Source organism: Colias philodice, chromosome 9 (assembly GCF_061535455.1).
Source record: "Colias philodice isolate Cphi_HAF_F1 chromosome 9, ilColPhil1 Martin Lab GWU primary, whole genome shotgun sequence".
NCBI classification, from domain to species: Eukaryota; Metazoa; Arthropoda; class Insecta; order Lepidoptera; family Pieridae; genus Colias; species Colias philodice.
In genome coordinates, this window is record NC_143094.1 from 10,744,263 (window position 1) to 10,766,950 (window position 22,688).

General features: G+C 38.1%; 1 protein-coding gene across 1 annotated transcript; it reads left to right on the top strand.

The window, feature by feature from the left end:
* The first annotated feature begins 741 nt into the window (after positions 1 to 741).
* On the top strand, positions 742 to 21,602 carry LOC149486120 (zinc carboxypeptidase-like). The gene is made up of 9 exons (XM_089698753.1): positions 742 to 885; positions 1,210 to 1,340; positions 1,774 to 1,849; positions 2,858 to 3,023; positions 18,878 to 19,038; positions 19,340 to 19,427; positions 19,794 to 19,996; positions 20,863 to 20,950; positions 21,368 to 21,602. The coding sequence occupies exons 1-9, from the start codon at positions 742 to 744 to the stop codon at positions 21,550 to 21,552; spliced, it is 1,242 nt and encodes a 413-aa protein (XP_089554879.1). The 3' UTR covers positions 21,553 to 21,602.
* The last annotated feature ends 1,086 nt before the right edge of the window (positions 21,603 to 22,688 follow it).

Sequence of the window (22,688 nt, forward strand, 5' to 3'; positions counted from 1 at the left end):
AAAAATTGTTAACAGCTTAAGCTTGCGAACTTATACGCGTCGATAATATATTTTGTGGCAAAGAAGACAATAACAGATTTTTGTAGTTCATCATAATTTTTATAAGTTTTTAGTGGTTTTTAGTACGAGATGAACGTAAAAATAACAAAAAGTATTTACTTACCTTATTTTACTAAATTCTGGAATTTACCTGTAAAAGTTACTAAAATAGACTAGTTAGTTTGGGGTTTCGTATTCTGAGGGAGACAACGAAAGCCTATTATTCAGGTCTATCAGAAGGCTATACTTCGAACCGATATTTGAGACACACACGTCACCTTATAGGTCGACTAGATGTGCAAAATTCTTATGCGAATCGAACGTAAGTTCAAACATTTATTTATTCAACTTGACTTCTTTTAACAGCGCTTTTGCGTCATACTAAAATAATTTTTTTACTGTCGGAATTCGAAGAGTTTTTTTTTTCAGAGAATGGCCGCCAAGAAACTCTGTTGTTTGGAAATATATCAATTTTATAGTTTCAATTTCTTAATCTCACTTGTCCAGAATTGTTTACCTGTACGATGTTCCAAATTCATTGATTGCAAAATAAACAATCGCTTGCTAATATTAAACTGTTATCTCTTGAAGTGGATTATATACCTTAATGATGAGAGAATTCCAAACATAACCTAAGTGTGGTACTTGATAATTTCTTTATATAAATGCGATTATTTGAACAAATGTAACATTGTTGTGAAAATGTATTTACTATTGGTGTATTGTTTGGTTGTTGCACCAGTTTTTTCGGAAACGTCAAAGAATTATAAATATTATAAGCATTATGAAGTGCAAGGGCCCCGGGAGGGACTGGAGCATTTGAAAAATCTGCTTTTGCAAAAAGATGTAAGTTGTTTGTAAATTAACTGTGCAATTATTGTAGGTGTTGTCTTCATTATATACACATCTTATTTGAATAGGTATATAAATTGCTATAAAACTCTTATTTCATGAAATTTTAAAAGCGGATATTTCATAAACACGTAGGGAAAATGTAAGTTTTTTCTTTAAATATACGAGTAGGTATCTATAGTAATAACATGGACAAATATATATTTGTCTATGGTAATAATCAAAGATTCGATAATTTCTTACTTTTCTCAAAAACTCTACATTTCACAATGTATGAAAATTATAGGAATAATTTGTTTATACTTTATCATATTTCAGGAGTCTTTAATACATTCAGATTCAAGAAACTCATCGGAAATAATTTTGTCTCCCCATTTAGCGTCTGTTTTAGAAGCGATCGCTACAGAGGAGAATTTGAGAGTGAAACTTTTGCATCGCGACGTTTCGGAGTAAGTTGAAAACATAATTATAATAAAGTTATGTTTAATTGTCTTGTGTTTTGTACTGATACTTTATCGTAATGGAATCAAGGAACAAATTTCCTATATTTTTGGTGACTGAGAATTCCAAATGATTTTCGATGACGTAAAGTTAATGGTCTGGCAGATAAATTATTATTTTGTTTCTACTTACTGCGAGTTGTAATAAGATTTTGTTGTAGGATACCAAGCTTATATATTACACTATATAAAAGGATGTTATATGTATACGTAATATATTTTTGTTTTTAATTTCTAAATAAATTTAGGATACCGAGAATATACTTAATAGGTTTATTAACACGGTTAAAAATAAACGTGACCTCTGACATTATGAAAATTTAAGTGTTTAGGCGTATAAAACGAAATGCCAAATATAGCCTAAGTATTTCTAAATTTCCAGAATAATTCAGTCGGAAAAAGTACCACATCGTCGTTTTAATAAATTCTCGTGGGATGCGTACTATGACGTCGACGACGTAAGTTCACTTTTATATTTATCTTAATTCTTACTGCACATGAGCGGTATTTTGTAAAGTATGCTAATTTAGACATATTTAATAAATTTTTTCGTCACTAAAATAATCAAAAGCAACTTCATAAAATAGAGATAATATATTATCTAAGATATCCTAATTTCGAATTTCGAAAATTTCGAAAAAAAGCCTTAGGTACCTACTACCGCTACCGAAATTCGATTTTGTTTTCAAATCGATTACAATGTTGATTCATAGTTCATACTCGATCTAAAATTTTTACTTTACACCCAATTCGAGATTTACATCCATATCAAATCGTTTTATTGAAGTAGAGCTAAATTTTCGAGATTAATTTCATCTTAAACCAAAGCACGAACGTGGGCTGTCCAAGTTTTCAATAGTAGCCATCTCGAATATTCAATATATTTCATTCGAATTGAACTCGATTGAATTAGATCTCGATACTGTCGAGTGTCGAGAGTAAGCCTCTGAATACTCCAAAATACCTATTTTAGTTTATATATTTTTTTAATGTGATTTGGATAAGCAGCTTATCGGGATAAAACTTAGGAACCTAACTTAGGAACTAGGTACAATTTTCTAACGTTAAAATATTTTCTATACTACCTTTGATACTTTTATTTTACGTACAAAACCTTTTAATTATAAAATGTAACTGAGTTAAGTCAGATTTACATTGTTGCTTTTATACACTTGCCTGATTAAATCAATCTCTAGTATTTTTTAAACTCAAACTCAAACATGTATTTATTAAATTCGCTTCTTCTGGAAGCACTTTTGAATCTCCATAACATATTTTTAACATTAACCACCGATTCGGAAAGCGCAGTATCTATGGAGAAGAACCGGCAAGAAACTCCATAGTTGCTCTTTCACGATTTCACATTATAAGATGATATTATAGTAGGCGCGCTGTTACCTATATTATCCTTATAATATAGTATATATAAGGAAAATTAAAAAAATATATTTTTATTTTTTTCTTAGATTCACAAATACATTTACGACACAAGCAAATCGTTCAGCGAATGGACAGAAGTAATAGAAGCAGGCGAAAGTTATGAGGGGCGCAAAATATTGGGACTCCGTATAAATACTCGTTACGAGAAGGAACAGCGGGAGACTGGGAAACCCGTGTTTTTTATTGAATCTGGTGAGTTTCGTGATGTACATATTAATATATTAATAATATAGTGTAGTGGGTACCTACATATAAATTTAATAAGCATCAAGTTTTGTATACCTTTACTCTGTCTTTTTACACGCTTTATATTAGCTTCACCTGTATGTTTGTTTGTAACCGACTTCTTTGGGCGCGATTTTGACCCACTTTAAACGGCCAGATTTCGTTCAAACTTTGTAGATTTATTGAGGACCGATGACAATACACTAATTTGATAAAATTTTCTATTTTTTAGTTTTCGGTTTTCTATAAAAAGCGTGTTTTTTAGTTTTTTTTAACTATTATTATTGGTGTTACAGTTTTATATCAGTGTTGGTATTGTTAACTTAAAAGTTAAATAATTTAGTTAGGTACACAAATATAAAACGCGATATTTATTCACCAAGGCCTAGGCTGTTTATTAAACATAAAACAGCGCCGTTTAATTGACAATCTGAATGAAATGAGCTATGCGCTGTATTACCTAAAACTCCTTCACAAAGTTTAAAATATAATTGTGCTGCCCGTTTTCACTCGCAGGCGAAACCTTGGGCGTAACCAAGTATGTGTACAACTATCTATACCTTTTGTTTTATTCTGATACATAAGCTTCATTTATACAACTAATATAACATGTACATAGCCAATAATATTAGTTGTATAAATCTCATTACACGCTTTTTATTAGCTTCACCTGTATGTTTGTATGTTTGTTTGTAACCGACTTCTTTGGGCGCGATTTTGACCCACTTTAAACGGCCAGATTTCGTTCAAACTTTGTAGATTTATTGAGGACCGATGACAATACACTAATCTGATAAAATTATTCCATTTTTCAATTTGCAAAATATGATTTTTGTTAATTATTTGTATCATTTTCATCTATAGTCGATAAGGTAAGAAAATAATTAAAATTTTCTATAATTTTTTTCTACAGTCGATAAGGTAGGACTCGATGTTAATTTTTATTTCCAATAACACGAACACGAACACGAACACGAACACGAACACGAACACGAACACGAACTCAAACTCAAACTCAAACTCAAACAAACTCTAACTCAAACACGAACACGAACACGAACACAAACCCAAACACAAACACACGAACACGAACACGAACACGAACACGAACACGAACACGAACACGAACACGAACACGAACACGAACACGAACACGAACACGAACACGAACACGAACACGAACACGAACACGAACACGAACACGAACACGAACACGAACACGAACACGAACACGAACACGAACACGAACACGAACACGAACACGAACACGAACACGAACACGAACACGAACACGAACACGAACACGAACACGAACACGAACACGAACACGAACACAAACACGAACACAAACACAAACACACAAACACAAACAAACACAAACAAACACAAACAAACACAAACAACGAACAACGAAAAACGAACAACGAACAACGAACAACGAACAACGAACAACGAAAAACGAACAACGATCAACGAACAACGAACAACGAACAACGAACAACGAACAACGAACAACGAACAACGAACAACGAACAACGAACAACGAACAACGAACAACGAACAACGAACAACGAACAACGAACAACGAACAACGAACAACGAACAACGAACAACGAACAACGAACAACGAACAACGAACAACGAACAACGAACAACGAACAACGAACAACGAACAACGAACAACGAACAACGAACAACGAACAACGAACAACGAACAACGAACACGAATACGAACACGAACACGAACACGAACACGAACTCAAACACAAACTCGAATTTTAATTCGAACACAAACACAAACACAAACACAAACACGAACAACGAACATCGAACAACAAACAACGAACAACGAACAACGAACAACGAACAACGAACAACGAACAACGAACAACGAACAACGAACAACGAACAACGAACAACGAACAACGAACAACGAACAACGCACAACGAACAACGAACAACGAACAACGAACAACGAACAACGTACAACGAACAACGAACAACGAACAACGAACAACGAACAACGAACAACGAACAACGAACACGAATACGAACACGAACACGAACACGAACACGAACTCAAACACAAACTCGAATTTTAATTCGAACACAAACACAAACACAAACACAAACACGAACAACGTACATCGAACAACAAACAACGAACAACGAACAACGAACAACGAACAACGAACAACGAACAACGAACAACGAACAACGAACAACGAACAACGAACAACGAACAACGAACAACAACGAACAACGAACAACGAAAAACGAAAAACGAACAACGAACAACGAACAACGAACAACGAACAACGAACACGAATACGAACACGAACACGAACACGAACACGAACTCAAACACAAAATCGAATTTTAATTCGAACACAAACACAAACACGAACAGCGAACAGCGAACAGCGAACAGCGAACAGCGAACAGCGAACAGCGAACAGCGAACAGCGAACAGCGAACAGCGAACAGCGAACAGCGAACAGCGAACAGCGAACAGCGAACAGCGAACAGCGAACAGCGAACAGCGAACAGCGAACAGCGAACAGCGAACAGCGAACAGCGAACAGCGAACAGCGAACAGCGAACAGCGAACAGCGAACAGCGAACAGCGAACAGCGAACAGCGAACAGCGAACAGCGAACAGCGAACAGCGAACAGCGAACAGCGAACAGCGAACAGCGAACAGCGAACAGCGAACAGCGAACAGCGAACAGCGAACAGCGAACAGCGAACAGCGAACAGCGAACAGCGAACAGCGAACAGCGAACAGCGAACAGCGAACAGCGAACAGCGAACAGCGAACAGCGAACAGCGAACAGCGAACAGCGAACAGCGAACAGCGAACAGCGAACAGCGAACAGCGAACAGCGAACAGCGAACAGCGAACAGCGAACAGCGAACAGCGAACAGCGAACAGCGAACAGCGAACAGCGAACAGCGAACAGCGAACAGCGAACAGCGAACAGCGAACAGCGAACAGCGAACAGCGAACAGCGAACAGCGAACAGCGAACAGCGAACAGCGAACAGCGAACAGCGAACAGCGAACAGCGAACAGCGAACAGCGAACAGCGAACAGCGAACAGCGAACAGCGAACAGCGAACAGCGAACAGCGAACAGCGAACAGCGAACAGCGAACAACGAACAACGAACAACGAACAACGAACAACGAACAACGAACAACGAACAACGAACAACGAACAACGAACAACGAACAACGAACTGAGGTGAGGGGAGCTGGTGTAAATGAAATAATACGACCGTCTCGGTTGAACTTATGATTTATTCTGTCTTAGTAAGATACAATACCACTACACCTCCGGGGCAAAATAACGAAAAAAAAGTAATTAATACAAATTATTTTTTTTTAATTATAATATTAATTAATTAACAATAAGTAACTTAAATTTTCTTAATACGTAACACGTAGTACGTACGATAACATTAATTATCCTTAACAAAAGGTTTCGTTCTATCTTTGTGAACAACATCAATTTTCCCATTTTTCATAATTTTCACATTTGGTTCCTGTTCTTCTATTACAATATATGGACCATTATACAAAGTTTCTAATTTATTTCCTGTCTCATTTTTCACTAATAATAAATCGTTTGGATTGTATTTTACTTTATTAACATTCTTATCATACTTCAGCTTTCGGTTTTCTTTACACTTTAACAAATTTTCTCTTGCGTCTCTATTAGCTACTTGCAACCTGTATCTTAACTCTAAACTATAGTTATCTGGATTATACAATGGTTCTATATTAGAAGAAATTCTACTGGGAATTTCGCACGGTTTGCCAAAAACTAATTCATATGGGGCATATTTTGTACTTGAATGAACAGTATTATTGTACGAGAAACACCAAAATGGTAGCCAGTGGCTCCATGTTTCAGGGTGACTATCGCATTGTATACGTAAAAATGAACCTAGATGTTTATGCGTATTTTCAAGTGAACCAATAGTTTGGTGATGGTATGCTGTAGAGCTAAGTTTTTCTTTGTTAAGTAATTTACATACCTCTTCCATCGTCTCCGAAATGAACTCTGTTCCACGATCTGTAGTGATGACTTTTGGAATGCCAAACCTTAAAATGAAATTGTTCACAAAACTCCTAGCTACACTTACCGTATCTTTACTTCTAAGAGGATAAGCCTCGACAAATTTGCTTAACTCGCACTGAATTGTTAAGATATATTTATTATGTTCTAAATCTAAATCTAAGGGACCCACTATATCTAAAAATACTTTTTCAAAAGCAAAACTTGCCGTGGTTGTTATAACCATCGGTTCTCTTATATACCTAGAGTGTTTCATTTTTTGACACTTCTCACATTTATGAACAAAATTTTTGACGTCATTTTCAATTCCTGGCCAGTAGAATTTACGTTTTATATTATTAATCATTCTGCGTACCCCAGCATGTCCGCTTGTTGGTAGCAAATGAAAGTCATTTAAGATAAATTGTTTTTCTTCGTCATTATCTATTCTTTTTATTCCTCTTAAAATACAAATGCGTGGTCCGGACCACTTTTTAATACTCTTTATTTCTTCTATCATATTTTTAATGAATAACGCGTTATCTTCACTTTTTATCATACAAATCTCTTTTATTTCTAATTTTTCACATAATTTTCTCAATTTTTCCACAAAAACGTCTCGCGTGTATTGTGCTTTAAAATCGAGATTTACATATAATACTTTTTTATTAGCAACAAATGCGAAGCATTCAGATTCGACATCTATGCTTTTATTTTTTCTCATTTTCTTTAACAATTCTCCCTCAATCAAACATAACTCAACTGATCCGTTCGGTATCCTAAGTATCTCCACAACTTTTGGTTGATCAGGCCAATCGTTAGAGTTGATACTTGGTACACCGCTTTTCTCACTATCATTACCACTTTCATTCTTGTGTTCATTCATCTCTTTCATTTTTCTAGCTTGAGCTCTTGTTGTTACAGCTACTATTTTATCATTCATACCCTTTAAATCTTCTGACGTTACAACAATTCGTGACAAAGCATCTGCTAGTACATTTTCTTTGCCTTTAACATAAGATATTTTGAAATTATACTCTTCTAATGCTAAACGAAATTTTAAAAGTCTACTTGATGGATCCTTCATTCCAAATAGATAAATTAGTGGCTTATGGTCAGTTACTATAGTAAAACTACGTCCGTATAGATATGGTCGAAAATATTTAACACTCCAGACAATAGCAAGAAGTTCTTTCTGAATAGTAGGGTAATTTAACTCTGCTTTATTCAAAGGTCTACTAGCATAAGCTACTGGTTTCATATTACTGTTACAAAGTACTGAACCTATCGCCGTTCCAGAAGCATCTGTTTGCAATACGAATTCGTTAGAAAAATCTGGATATTGTAGAATAGGTGGTGAAATAAGAGCATTTTTCAAAATTTTAAATGAGTTTTCGCACTGTTCCGTCCAATCAAATTTAATATTTTTTCTACATAATTTATTTAAACAATTAGTTATATCTGCAAAATTTTCTATGAACTTTCTGTAATAGTTACACATAGCAACAAAACGTTTGACTTCATCAATATTCGTCGGTCTAGGATAATTTTGAATACACTTAATTTTTTCTTTGTCAGGTCGAATGCCATCAGCCGATATAGTATGACCTAAGTATAATAATTCAGTTTTTAAAAATTGACATTTACTTGGATTCAGTTTAAGATTCACTTGACGTAAACGTTCAAAAATTTCGATTAAATTTTTGTTATGGGACTCTAAATTTCTACCAAAGCAAATAAGATCATCTAAGTAGATAAAACAATTTATAAAGTTTAGTCCAGACATAGCTATAGACATGACTCTAGAGAAAGCACTGGGACTTGTCTTCAATCCCATTGGTAGGCGTTTCATTTGATATTGTCCTGTACTGGTAGTAAACGCTGTAATTGGTCTTGAATCTGGTTTTAATGAACACTGATAATAAGATTGACTAAGATCTAAATGTGAATAATAAATAGCACCAGACAACGAATCTAAAATTTCTGTAATGTTTGGAAGTGGAAATTTGTCATCTTGTGTTATCTCGTTTAATTTTCTGTAATCAATCACTAAACGCCAATTTTTATTATTTTTACTATCTGATTTTTTAGGTACCAATAAAATCGGACTGGACCATTCACTTTGAGATGGTTCAATTACATCATCATCTAACATTTGTTTAATTTGTTTCTCTATTTCTGGTTTTAAACTATGTGGCAATCTGTATGGTTTAACATATACCGGATTTACATTTTGTTTCAATTGAATTGTTTGTTCACCTAAGTTCGTGGTAGTAAGTTTATCGCCGGGCAAATGAAATATGTCAGCATACTTCGAACAAATGCTTTCTATGCTATGCCGTTCACTTGTACCTAAGTGATCAAGTTTCAAAGATTGCAACAATATTTTTGCACGTGTGGAATTAGAAGTACACTTGTCAAATGAACATATATTATAATAATTTAAAGATACTAATTCGGGCTCAAATACAGAAATGACTATTTCTTTTTCACTAGTATTCAATAATCTAATAGGAATTATGTTATTTTTAGGTTTTACTATTAATCCAGCTAAAAATAAATTTTCTTGTAACTCTTTCGGTATAATCACACAATCTTCTCTCACATCTGAATTTAATTTTATGTAATGAATAGATTCACATCTCGCTGGTATTGATATATAATCGGTACACAGTTTAGGTGAAGTATATAAAGGCAACAAACTTTGTTTTTCACTATTTAAGATTAAAATATTTTTTTCTAAGTCAATAGTAGAATTAAAATTATTAAGAAAATCTAACCCAATTATTCCATCTGATTTACAAGGCAAACTGTCAAATAAATAAAACTTATGTTCAAAATTAGTTCCATCGGATGCTTGTAAAGTTAAATAAACATAACCTTCTGAATAAGTTTTACCGCCTATACCATTTATAACTATAGGGTCTCGATGTATTGGTATACGTTCCGATAAAGAGTTACTACGAATCGCTGATAATGAAGCGCCTGTGTCTAATAACCATGAACACTTTTGAGTACCTATATTTAAGTATATATATTTTACGTTATTGTCACAAGTTAAAATATTATATTGTTTAGGTCCGAAAAAACTGACTCCGGTCCTGAGATTCTACATCTTGGGGATTTTCGACTTGTACTGAACAAATATTTCGACTATTTTTTTTTTTTTTTTTTTTATACTTAAGCGGGCAAGCGAGCAGGCGGGTCACCTGATGGAAAGTGATGCCCGCCGCCCATAAGCATTCGCGTTGTCAGGGGCACCGCGAATGTGTTGCCGGCCTTTAAGAAATTTGTATGCCCTTTTTTTGAAGGTTTCTTTGTCAAAGACGCTTGGAAACACCTCAGATGGTAATTCGTTCCACAACGATGTTGTTCTAGGCAAAAAATTACGGGAGAATCGCACTGTGGTAGAGCGCCATGCATCCAGATGGTGAGGATGATACTTTAGCTTGTGACGCGATGTGCGGTTGTGGAAATCGGCGGCTGGAATCAAGTCGAAGAGTTCCTCAGAACATTCCCCATTATAAATTTTGTAAAACACACAGAGAGAGGAGACGTCTCTCCGCAGCGACAAAGCATCAAGCGATTTGGCAATCTCGGTGTCGTCAATGATGCGGATTGCTCGACGCTGAACGCGGTCTAGTGGTACGAGCTGGTATTGGGGTGCTCCGGCCCAGAGGTGCGAGCAGTACTCCATATGGGGCCGGACTTGAGCTTTATAAAGTTGCAATAGGTGGGCGGGTGTGAAGTACCGTCTCGCTCTGGCGAGCACCCCTAACTTCTTCGAAGCAATCTTGGCTTTGTCCTCCAAGAATCCACGGAACTGCACGTCAGACGTAATCTCAACGCCGAGAATGCTGATGCTTGGTTTGATAGTCAGGGGACTGTTCTGGAAGGTAAGTGGTACGACAAAGGGACTTTTCTTTGTTGTAAATGCACAGACCTGTGTCTTCCCTGGGTTGAACTCGACAAGGTTGGATTGGCCCCACGCAGAAATTTCCTCGAGTGTATGCTCAATGTTCGATACAAGCTCGTTTCGATGCTGGTTTGTTAGTTCCAGAGAGGTTTTTGCTTGGCCGGCATAATGCGTGTCACCAGTGCTGTCGTCCGCATAACAATGAATGCTACGTATTCGCAACATATCATTGAAATGCAGAAGGAACAACGTAGGCGACAACACACAGCCTTGTGGGACACCAGCGCTAATAGGCATAGATGCAGAGCATGCTCCGTCGACGACGACTTGGATGCTACGTGCCTGGAGAAAGCTAGCTACCCAATTGCATAACCTCTCCGGTAGTCCATAAGATGGAAGTTTGGAAAGGAGCCCCCTGTGCCACACCCGATCAAAGGCCTTCGCTACATCTAAACTTACAGCCAGCGCTTCCCCCTTATTCTCCACTGTTTTTGCCCATCGGTGAGTCAGAAATGCTAAGAGGTCACCTGCAGAGCGACCATGACGAAAGCCATATTGATGGTCACTTAACAGTTGGTTGTCCTCAAGATATCGCAAGAGCTGACTGTTAATGATGGACTCCATCACTTTAGAGAATAAGGAGGTGACTGCAATTGGCCTATAGTTAGATGGATCGGAGCGTGTGCCTTTCTTAGGGATCGGATGTATCAAGGAGGTCTTCCAGGATCTAGGGACAATACCAGTGGCATATGAGTATCGAAAGAGATGTGTTAAGACCGGAGCCAGCTCGGGAGCGCAGGTCTTTAGAACTACAGCAGGGATGCCGTCAGGCCCATTTGACTTATGAATGATAAGAGAACGAAGTGCTTTACGCACTGCAGATTGCGTGAATTTCACTTCGGGCATCGTGCTATTGCAGTCTGAGATGGACGGTGGTGTTTTTCCCTCATCATCCAGCGACGAATTTAATGCGAAAAGAGTCGCCAAAGTATCAGCTTTTTCTTTAGCTGTGTGAGCTAAAGAGTCGTCGGCCCTGCGTAGTGGTGGAAGTGACGACCGGCAGAAGTTTCCCAGGATAGCCTTAGCAAGAGACCAAAAAGCCCGTGTGCCTGAAGGGTAATGTGTCAGCTTTTTACCAATTCTGTTGATGAAGCTTGACTTTGCTTCAGCAATTTTCCTCTTTAGTGATCTGGAGGCAGAGTTGTACAGTTTCTTGAGATGCTTAGCTTGAGGATCTTGCGCAGCAAGAGCTTCTGCCAAATTTCGATAACAATCTTGCTTCGTTCGAGATGCTTTTCTGCAAGATTGCCCAAACCAGGGCTGTGACTTGCCGCCGACAGGTACCACAGAGTTCGGGATGAAAAGCTCCATGCCCTGTAGCACAACATCAGCGACACAGTCAGCACAAGCATCGGGATCCTCATCTGCAAAGCAGACCTGTCTCCATGGGTAGGAGGAAAAGAACGTGCGCATCCCATCCCAGTCCGCCGACCCATAGTGCCAGACACGTCGGGTAGTAGCTGGGCGAGACCGAGATTGATATGTGAGGGGCACTGTACTCTGTATAAGACAATGATCGGAGGATCCAAGAGGGGCTGCGACGCTCACTTTGTAATTGTCTGGAGAGGAAGTTAGAAATAGATCTAGCAGAGATGGAGTGTGCGAGTGGGAGTGTGTGATGGAATTTGCAACTGTGTTTTCACTAGTACTAATTTTATATGTTAAAATTTGCTTATATGCTAATTCTATACGGTCTATTAATATTTCAAAGACATATTCTGAAAGTTCTAAATTACTTTTAAAAATATTAATTATATTGTTATACTCTAAATATAATTCATCAGCTTCTAAAATTTTTTTCTTAACATTACATGCATATTTTTCCCTTCTAGTAGGACCTAATTTTCTTAAATTACTACTTATGTCATTCAACTTACTCAGAATTATTTCCAAATTATGTTCCATAAACTAACTATGTCACTTAAAGTCACTTAAATAAAATTGTTCATTTTCTTTTCTTGAAAGTGAAGATCGATGCTCCAAGATTGCACGTATTATATACGAAAAAAAAAAAAAGAAAGAGGAGGATTTTCACAGGGGCAAGAGGGCAAAATTACGTTAAAAATAATTTGGACGAACGAAACAAAATTAATTAAAATAATTTGGGGAAGGGGCCGCGCACTTTTATTTTAGCTTCTGTCATCAGGCTGGGTCAGCTCCCTCGTCTGCTCCGCCGAATCTTCCGGACAGCCGTTGCCGCATTCGCAAGAAAAACTGCTGCTGCATTTTCCTCTGCATCCACTTCCTTTCACTGCGCCTCCACTTGGTTAGCAAGAAGTAGATCACGGTAGCAATAACCACGACTAAAATTACAGCTAGTAGAATGTTATTTGTTACGATCTGGTGTTGGACGTCATTTTCTTCGAAAATTTGTGCCTTGTTGGAACCTGCCGCATTTTGGTTTATCTGGATTTCCTTGTCTTCGGTTTTTGAGTACGATTTTCCCACTATGTTCAAGCACTTTTACTGTCTCTTTACACACGTTTGTCACCACTCGGCTCCAAAGTGACGCACTAAAGTCAAAGTTTTTATAACGACAACTGTAAACTTGGCTATCTACGAGCACCGAGGCACACAGGAATCCGCCGCGTTGGCGAAATTCGCCGAGTCGCCGGTCACCCGACACTCGCCCACGCCACGGTATGGCAGGGTCGCCATGAGGTGAGGGGAGCTGGTGCAAATGAAATAATACGACCGTCTCGGTTGAACTTATGATTTATTCTGTCTTAGTAAACTCAAACTCAAACTCAAACTCAAACATTTATTTATTCAATTAGACTTCTTCCAGAAGCACTTTTGAATCGTCATTACATTCTTTAAATTTACCACCGATTCGGAAAGCAGCATCTATGGAGAAGAACCGGCAAGAAACTCCATAGTTGCTCTTTTAAAGTCATGTCCATATACAATATAATTTTACATTACATGTTACTTACATCTAACTACATAATATTATATATTATCATAATATGCCAAAGAACTGTCCTGTTATTCTTACGCGACAACCCTCCATGGATTTTCATCTTCCATATATTCCTTAATGCTGTAGTAGGCTCTCTGAACTAATACATTTTTTAAATAAGTTTTAAATTTAACACTACTAAATTCTTTAATACTATGAGGAATTCTATTGTAAAAACGTATACCTTGGCCCATAAATGAATTTTTAACTTTAGCTAACCTATAAAATGGCATTTCAATTTTATTTCTATTCCTTGTGCCATAACAGTGTCTATCTCCTACTTTTGTGTGTAAGTCCGCGTTTTTGTGTACATGTAAAACATTATTAAATATATACTGTGATGGTACAGTGAGGATACCAATATTCTTAAAGAGATCTCTTAGTGAGTCCCGAGCACGTAAATTATATATAGAGCGTATGGCTCTTTTCTGTAATATAAATATAGTTTCTATATCTGCAGCCCTGCCCCATAGTAGAATTCCATAGGACATAATGCTATGAAAGTAACTAAAATAAACCAATCTAGCCGTATCTTCATCGGTGAGATGCCTTATTCTTCGAACTGCATATGCAGCTGAGCTGAGCTTAGCAGCGGTGGTGGCAACATGGGAAGTAAGATACAATACCACTACAGAACAACGAACAACGAACAACGAACAACGAACAACGAACACGAACACGAACACGAACACGAACACGAAGAAGAACACGAACACGAACACGAACACGAACACGAACACAAACACGAACACGAACAACGTACAACGAACAACGAACAACGAACAACGAACAACGAACAACGAACAACGAACAACGAACAACGAACAACGAACAACGAACAACGAACAACGAACAACGAACAACGAACAACGAACAACGAACAACGAACAACGAACAACGAACAACGAACAACGAACAACGAACAACGAACAACGAACACGAATACGAACACGAACACGAACACGAACACGAACTCAAACACAAACTCGAATTTTAATTCGAACACAAACACAAATACAAACACAAACACGAACAGCGAACAGCGAACAGCGAACAGCGAACAGCGAACAGCGAACAGCGAACAGCGAACAGCGAACAGCGAACAGCGAACAGCGAACAGCGAACAGCGAACAGCGAACAGCGAACAGCGAACAGCGAACAGCGAACAGCGAACAGCGAACAGCGAACAGCGAACAGCGAACAGCGAACAGCGAACAGCGAACAGCGAACAGCGAACAGCGAACAGCGAACAGCGAACAGCGAACAGCGAACAGCGAACAGCGAACAGCGAACAGCGAACAGCGAACAGCGAACAGCGAACAGCGAACAGCGAACAGCGAACAGCGAACAGCGAACAGCGAACAGCGAACAGCGAACAGCGAACAGCGAACAGCGAACAGCGAACAGCGAACAGCGAACAGCGAACAGCGAACAGCGAACAGCGAACAGCGAACAGCGAACAGCGAACAGCGAACAGCGAACAGCGAACAGCGAACAGCGAACAGCGAACAGCGAACAGCGAACAGCGAACAGCGAACAGCGAACAGCGAACAGCGAACAGCGAACAGCGAACAGCGAACAGCGAACAGCGAACAGCGAACAGCGAACAGCGAACAGCGAACAGCGAACAGCGAACAGCGAACAGCGAACAACGAACAACGAACAACGAACAACGAACAACAACGAACAACGAACAACGAAAAACGAAAAACGAAAAACGAAAAACGAACAACGAACAACGAACAACGAACAACGAACAACGAACAACGAACACGAATACGAACACGAACACGAACACGAACACGAACTCAAACACAAACTCGAATTTTAATTCGAACACAAACACAAATACAAACACAAACACGAACAGCGAACAGCGAACAGCGAACAGCGAACAGCGAACAGCGAACAGCGAACAGCGAACAGCGAACAGCGAACAGCGAACAGCGAACAGCGAACAGCGAACAGCGAACAGCGAACAGCGAACAGCGAACAGCGAACAGCGAACAGCGAACAGCGAACAGCGAACAGCGAACAGCGAACAGCGAACAGCGAACAGCGAACAGCGAACAGCGAACAGCGAACAGCGAACAGCGAACAGCGAACAGCGAACAGCGAACAGCGAACAGCGAACAGCGAACAGCGAACAGCGAACAGCGAACAGCGAACAGCGAACAGCGAACAGCGAACAGCGAACAGCGAACAGCGAACAGCGAACAGCGAACAGCGAACAGCGAACAGCGAACAGCGAACAGCGAACAGCGAACAGCGAACAGCGAACAGCGAACAGCGAACAGCGAACAGCGAACAGCGAACAGCGAACAGCGAACAGCGAACAGCGAACAGCGAACAGCGAACAGCGAACAGCGAACAGCGAACAGCGAACAGCGAACAGCGAACAGCGAACAGCGAACAGCGAACAGCGAACAGCGAACAGCGAACAGCGAACAGCGAACAGCGAACAGCGAACAGCGAACAGCGAACAGCGAACAACGAACAACGAACAACGAACAACGAAAAACGAACAACGAACAACGAACACGAATACGAACACGAACACGAACACGAACACGAACTCAAACACAAACTCGAATTTTAATTCGAACACAAACACAAACACAAACACAAACACAAACACGAACAACGAACATCGAACAACGAACAACGAACAACGAACAACGAACAACGAACAACGAACAGCGAACAGCGAACAGCGAACAGCGAACAGCGAACAGCGAACAGCGAACAGCGAACAGCGAACAGCGAACAGCGAACAGCGAACAGCGAACAGCGAACAGCGAACAGCGAACAGCGAACAGCGAACAGCGAACAGCGAACAGCGAACAGCGAACAGCGAACAGCGAACAGCGAACAGCGAACAGCGAACAGCGAACAGCGAACAGCGAACAGCGAACAGCGAACAGCGAACAGCGAACAGCGAACAGCGAACAGCGAACAGCGAACAGCGAACAGCGAACAGCGAACAGCGAACAGCGAACAGCGAACAGCGAACAGCGAACAGCGAACAGCGAACAGCGAACAGCGAACAGCGAACAGCGAACAGCGAACAGCGAACAGCGAACAGCGAACAGCGAACAGCGAACAGCGAACAGCGAACAGCGAACAACGAACAACGAACAACGAACAACGAACAACGAACAACGAACAACGAACAACGAACAACGAACAACGAACAACGAACAACGAACAACGAACAACGAACAACGAACAACGAACACGAATACGAACACGAACACGAACACGAACACGAACTCAAACACAAACTCGAATTTTAATTCGAACACAAACACAAACACAAACACGAACAACGAACATCGAACAACGAACAACGAACAACGAACAACGAACAACGAACAACGAACAACGAACAACGAACAACGAACAACGAACAACGAACAACGATCAACGAACAACGAACAACGAACAACGAACAACGAACAACGAACAACGAACAACGAACAACGAACAACGAACAACGAACAACGAACAACGAACAACGAACAACGAACAACGAACAACGAACAACGAACAACGAACAACGAACAACGAACAACGAACAACGAACAACGAACAACGAACAACGAACACGAACACGAACACGAACACGAACACGAACACGAACACGAACACGAACACGAACACGAACACGAACACGAACACGAACACGAACACGAACACGAACACGAACACGAACACGAACACGAACACGAACACGAACACGAACACGAACACGAACACGAACACGAACACGAACACGAACACGAACACGAACATGAACACGAACACGAACACGAACTCAAACACAAACTCAAACTCAAACAATTTTAAACAAACTCAAACTCAAACACGAACACGAACACGAACACGAACAAACACGAACTCAAACACAAACTCAAACTCAAACAATTTCAAACAAACTCAAACTCAAACACAAACACGAACACGAACACGAACTCAAACTCAAACTCAAACTCAAACACGAACACGAACACGAACACGCAACACAAATTATCTTTAGCCGTTTTCTATGTTTGTTTGTAACCGACTTCTTTGGGCGCGATTTTGACCCACTTTAAACGGCCAGATTTCGTTCAATCTTTGGAGATTTATTGAGGACCGATGACAATACACTAATTTGATAAAATTATTCCATTTTTCAATTTGCAAAATATGTTTCTTGTTAATTTATATAATTTTCATCGATTATAGTCGATAAAGTAAGAAAATAATTAAAATTTTCTATAATTTTTCTCTACAGTCGATAAGCCAGGACTCGATGTTCATTTTTATTTACAATAATTATCTTTATATTAGCCGTTTTCTCTAATATTGAAAAATTTTTGTATACTAAAGAGAATTTTAATTCTACAAATCAAATAATAGTTTTATAAAAAAATTAAAAATCATATGTTATCTCGACAATTATAGTTATATGCAAAATATCTTGATTCCTTTAACTAACAAGGCAGGCAGGCAAGGCAAGGCAGGGGTGCATGGTGTCAATGGTTATAGATATTTTATTGGCAGATATGAGTAGAGTGATTATCATTTCGATAGTATCTTAAGAAGCACCCCACGCTTTTTTTTAAATAAAATATTTTTTTTACTCACACTATTATTAATTTATATTCATTGAAATTTTTAACACTATTTTCTTAATTTAAATTCATTTAAATTTATTTTCTATTTTTTAGTTCGGTTTTCTATAAAAAGCGTGTTTTTTAGTTTTTTTAAACTATTATTTATTTTAAAACATAAATCACCTAACTCTGTGACGCCCATTCACACCTTCATATTACAGGCATCCACGCGCGTGAATGGATAGCCCCAGCAGTGACGACCTACTTCATCAATCAACTACTCACGAGTCGCGATCCCAATGTAACAAGACTTCGGGATCAGTTCGACTGGCGCATCTTCCCCACGGTTAATCCTGACGGATACCATTACAGCTATACTGTTGTAAGTGATTGATGTATGGGAAATTGTTGTCGTTGTTTATTGTAAGGCCTGAGAATGATTTTGTGTTAAGTGGGGTAACTAATCTATACTAATATTATAAAGCTGAAGAGTTGCAATGCGGATTAAACCGCGGGGAGTCCAACATAAATGTTTACTGATTTCATTAATTAGGGACTGGCCGCTGCAGCTGGGGTAACCGTACGTAATTATATTTTGGAAATAGATTATGATTATGATGGTTTAAATTTATGAAAAGCAAATAGAATAATTATAGTAATGGTTATTGAAAATGTACTTCTAGGATAGATATTGGAGAAAGACACGGTCTCGCTCGTTAAACGGGTGCCGAGGTGCTGACCCCAACCGTAACTGGGATTATAACTGGGGACGTAAGTTCACTTTTTCTGTATTTTTTTTGTCTAAATATAGAATAATAGAAGTACTTCATACTGACAAGTCTTTATTATAGTTAAATTTTACAAATGGATGGAAGGAAACTCAATTCTTAATAAATAAAAATACTGAAATAGTTGATCATTTTAAAATTACTCTTAGCTTAGCTTAGCTCTTATTTGTGGAATTTCAGCCTTTCTTGTCTTTTTTTCTACTGGCATATACATATAATGCTTAGTGAGATATATATTACAATAAAGACAATGAGTTAGTTAAAATCTGTGTGTTACGTAATGCAAATCTCGAGGACATTACAACTTCTAAATTATCTTTTACCTTTTTATATTTCTTGATTTTTCTAGAACACTCGTCATCAACAAAACCCTGCGACTATCAGCTGTATGCCGGTTCCCGCCCATTTTCTGAGGTCGAAACCAGATCCTTGTCCAAGTACATTTCAACCATAGACAATTTATTGTTCTATGTGGCTTTCCACTCCTACGCATCTGTTTTATTAGTGCCATATTCCGACTCTTTTGAGCACGTTGATAATTATGATGAATTGGTAAGATCTTATCTTAACGTACTTTGTAAATTCTTTTGCACGCCTCATAAGCGAAGCGTTGAGGTGGGTACTACTGTCACTTCGCGCAAAACATCTGATTTTTCAAACTTAAAATGTCTTTATGTATCATACATTGCACTTGTAAGATAATACATACACACACATATTAAGAAAAAACACTATTTTTAACGTTCATGATATTTTTGATGTCATTTTTGTTATTTAAACTAGTTAAAAAACAGTTTAAAAAAGTTCTGTCTTGGACGTCCGTGTGTCTGTATGTGCGGATCCTTTTTCTTGTTAACACGATAGCGACCGAAATACTTTACTAATCGAGTCTTTTTTTTTCTCTTACGCTTGAGTATGCTCAGGAATAGAACCCTTTCATTTTTCAGGGTCTGATTCGATGTGGTTTAATTGTTATTAAATAAACAAAAATAATAATTAATAAATATTTATTAAAAAAAAATTATGAGGCGTGCTCTTTTGGATTTTCCAAATTATTTTAAAATTCAATGCAGGTAATGATGATTCTTTTCTCAATTGAAATAAGTAAAAGTATAAATCAGAGAGAATTCTACCATGGGCATGTGTGTGTACGTCATATTATTTATATAATAGAATATTATATTATTTATATAATAGAATTATATAAATAATATGACGTACCTACATACGAGTATATTACATACAAATTAGCTATCAAATAAATTCTATGAAATCAAGACAACTAACTATTTAGTTATATTAAAAGATAATATAACACTATTATTAGTAGTTGAAAAGCGATTCGAACTTACATATTACGACTTGTAAATTTAATTCAAAATGATCGCAGTTCTGAATAGATTCATTCTTTCTTTTAGGTGCAGATAGGCAGAAAATCTATTGAATACGGAAGTAGAATTAACAGCGATTTGTATGACGGGCCTGACACAGCAGCCGCCACTTTGTGTAAGTTTTCAATTGTAATTAGCGTTACATCTCTGTTCATTTTCTTTCATATAAAAATGAATTTGGTGAATTTTAATTGGTTCTGTGTGTTTATTGAATTTTAATTGGTTTTGTGTGGTTCTGACGAAAGATTTCTTCTTTTGTCAGTTTAATTTTGTGCATTTTATATTATGAAATAATTTGTAGATTCCAACTAGTTAAGTGGTAGATGTCATGTAGATGTCAGCATTGTCAGCAGACAGACTCATTTCCTCTTTCTTACCTTCGAATAAAATTTATGAATACAGTTTCTTACCTTTAATTTTATTTATTTACAATTCTTGTTTTACAATTCTTGTTTTCTTAAACTGGCGATATTATAATCTCTCTCGAGCTTCACCACTCATTGAAATATTTTATTACGGAAATGTCTTATAGATAAAGCCTCGGGTGGTAGTATGGACTGGGTGCGTCATGCCCTCAACACCAGGCTGGTGTATACCTACGAGCTCCGGGGGTCCTCCTTCCACTGGCCGGCGGAGAGGATCAGCGAGCAGGGAGATGAGGTGACCCTGATGATGATGGGCCTCGCTGATGGTGCTCAGGAACTAGGGTACTTTTAAATGAATGGGGTGGGGTTGTGTTCTAAGAGTAATATATAGTTTAAATGTGATCCGTTTTTTATTTGACTTATTATTCCTGTAGTTATAGAGTGAAATAATGAAGAATGTTACTAGGTATGCCAAATCCCTTGAAATTGTGTCTCAGTAAAGCCTGTATGTATACAAATACACTAGTTTTTGTCGTAGTCAAAAATACCAAGTAGTTTTGATTTTATACGCATTCAAAGTTTCGAAAAATATCGAGTCCCGCTAATAGTCACGTGACCGCTTGTGACGTCACGTCACAACGCACCGCGCGGCCGCGCCTCCGCGCTTAGTATCAAGTCGGCAGCGCTGTAGTAGGTGTTATAGCTTGCGCAGTATTTTGATGGGTTTTCGTCCGCGAATTTCGTTAATAGTCCAATAATAGTAATTATTATTCGTTTAATAAAATAACAGTCATGCCAAAGTTTCATCTTTATTTAATAGTTTCTCAAAATATTCTATACGATTGCGTTTTTGCACTGCTGATCTCTGAGGTTTATCTTCATTTTCCTGTTGACATTTGAATTTGTGTGGAACTATACCCTGTTTTTGTTTAATTCTTCCCCCGACCAACTTATATTTTAGTATAGTTCTCCATATCATTCTCAACTTAAAACAAGAAAAAATCTTACTAGCCATCTACCTATACTTAGCCCATACGAGCAGAGCAGAAGCACAGTCTAGTATAGATTAAAACTTGTATAGAAAACAAAGGATAACGCAAAACAGCTGCAATGTTCTCAAAATATTATAATATGTAGTTTACGTCCTTTGCAACTATAAAAAACAACTTATCCGGCGAATTGGTAGTTGTATTTTTACATTTAGGAACAACACATGATTTTCTGGTATTTGGATTGGACATTTTTAAAAGTATTTAATTATAATTTCGACGGCACGGGCGCGCGATCGCTAGCGGACTGAGTGAGCCAGATTGAGCGTGTTGTGGTGTGACGTCACACCATCACCGGGCGTTTACAACTTGTTTTACTTCTAAATCGGAAACTAATTGACGTATCGAAGTAATTTTTTCACTAGTATTATTTATTTTTGACAGAGAATATGGAGTGCTAATAATCAAAATTAGTGAACATTCTCCATTGATATATTGT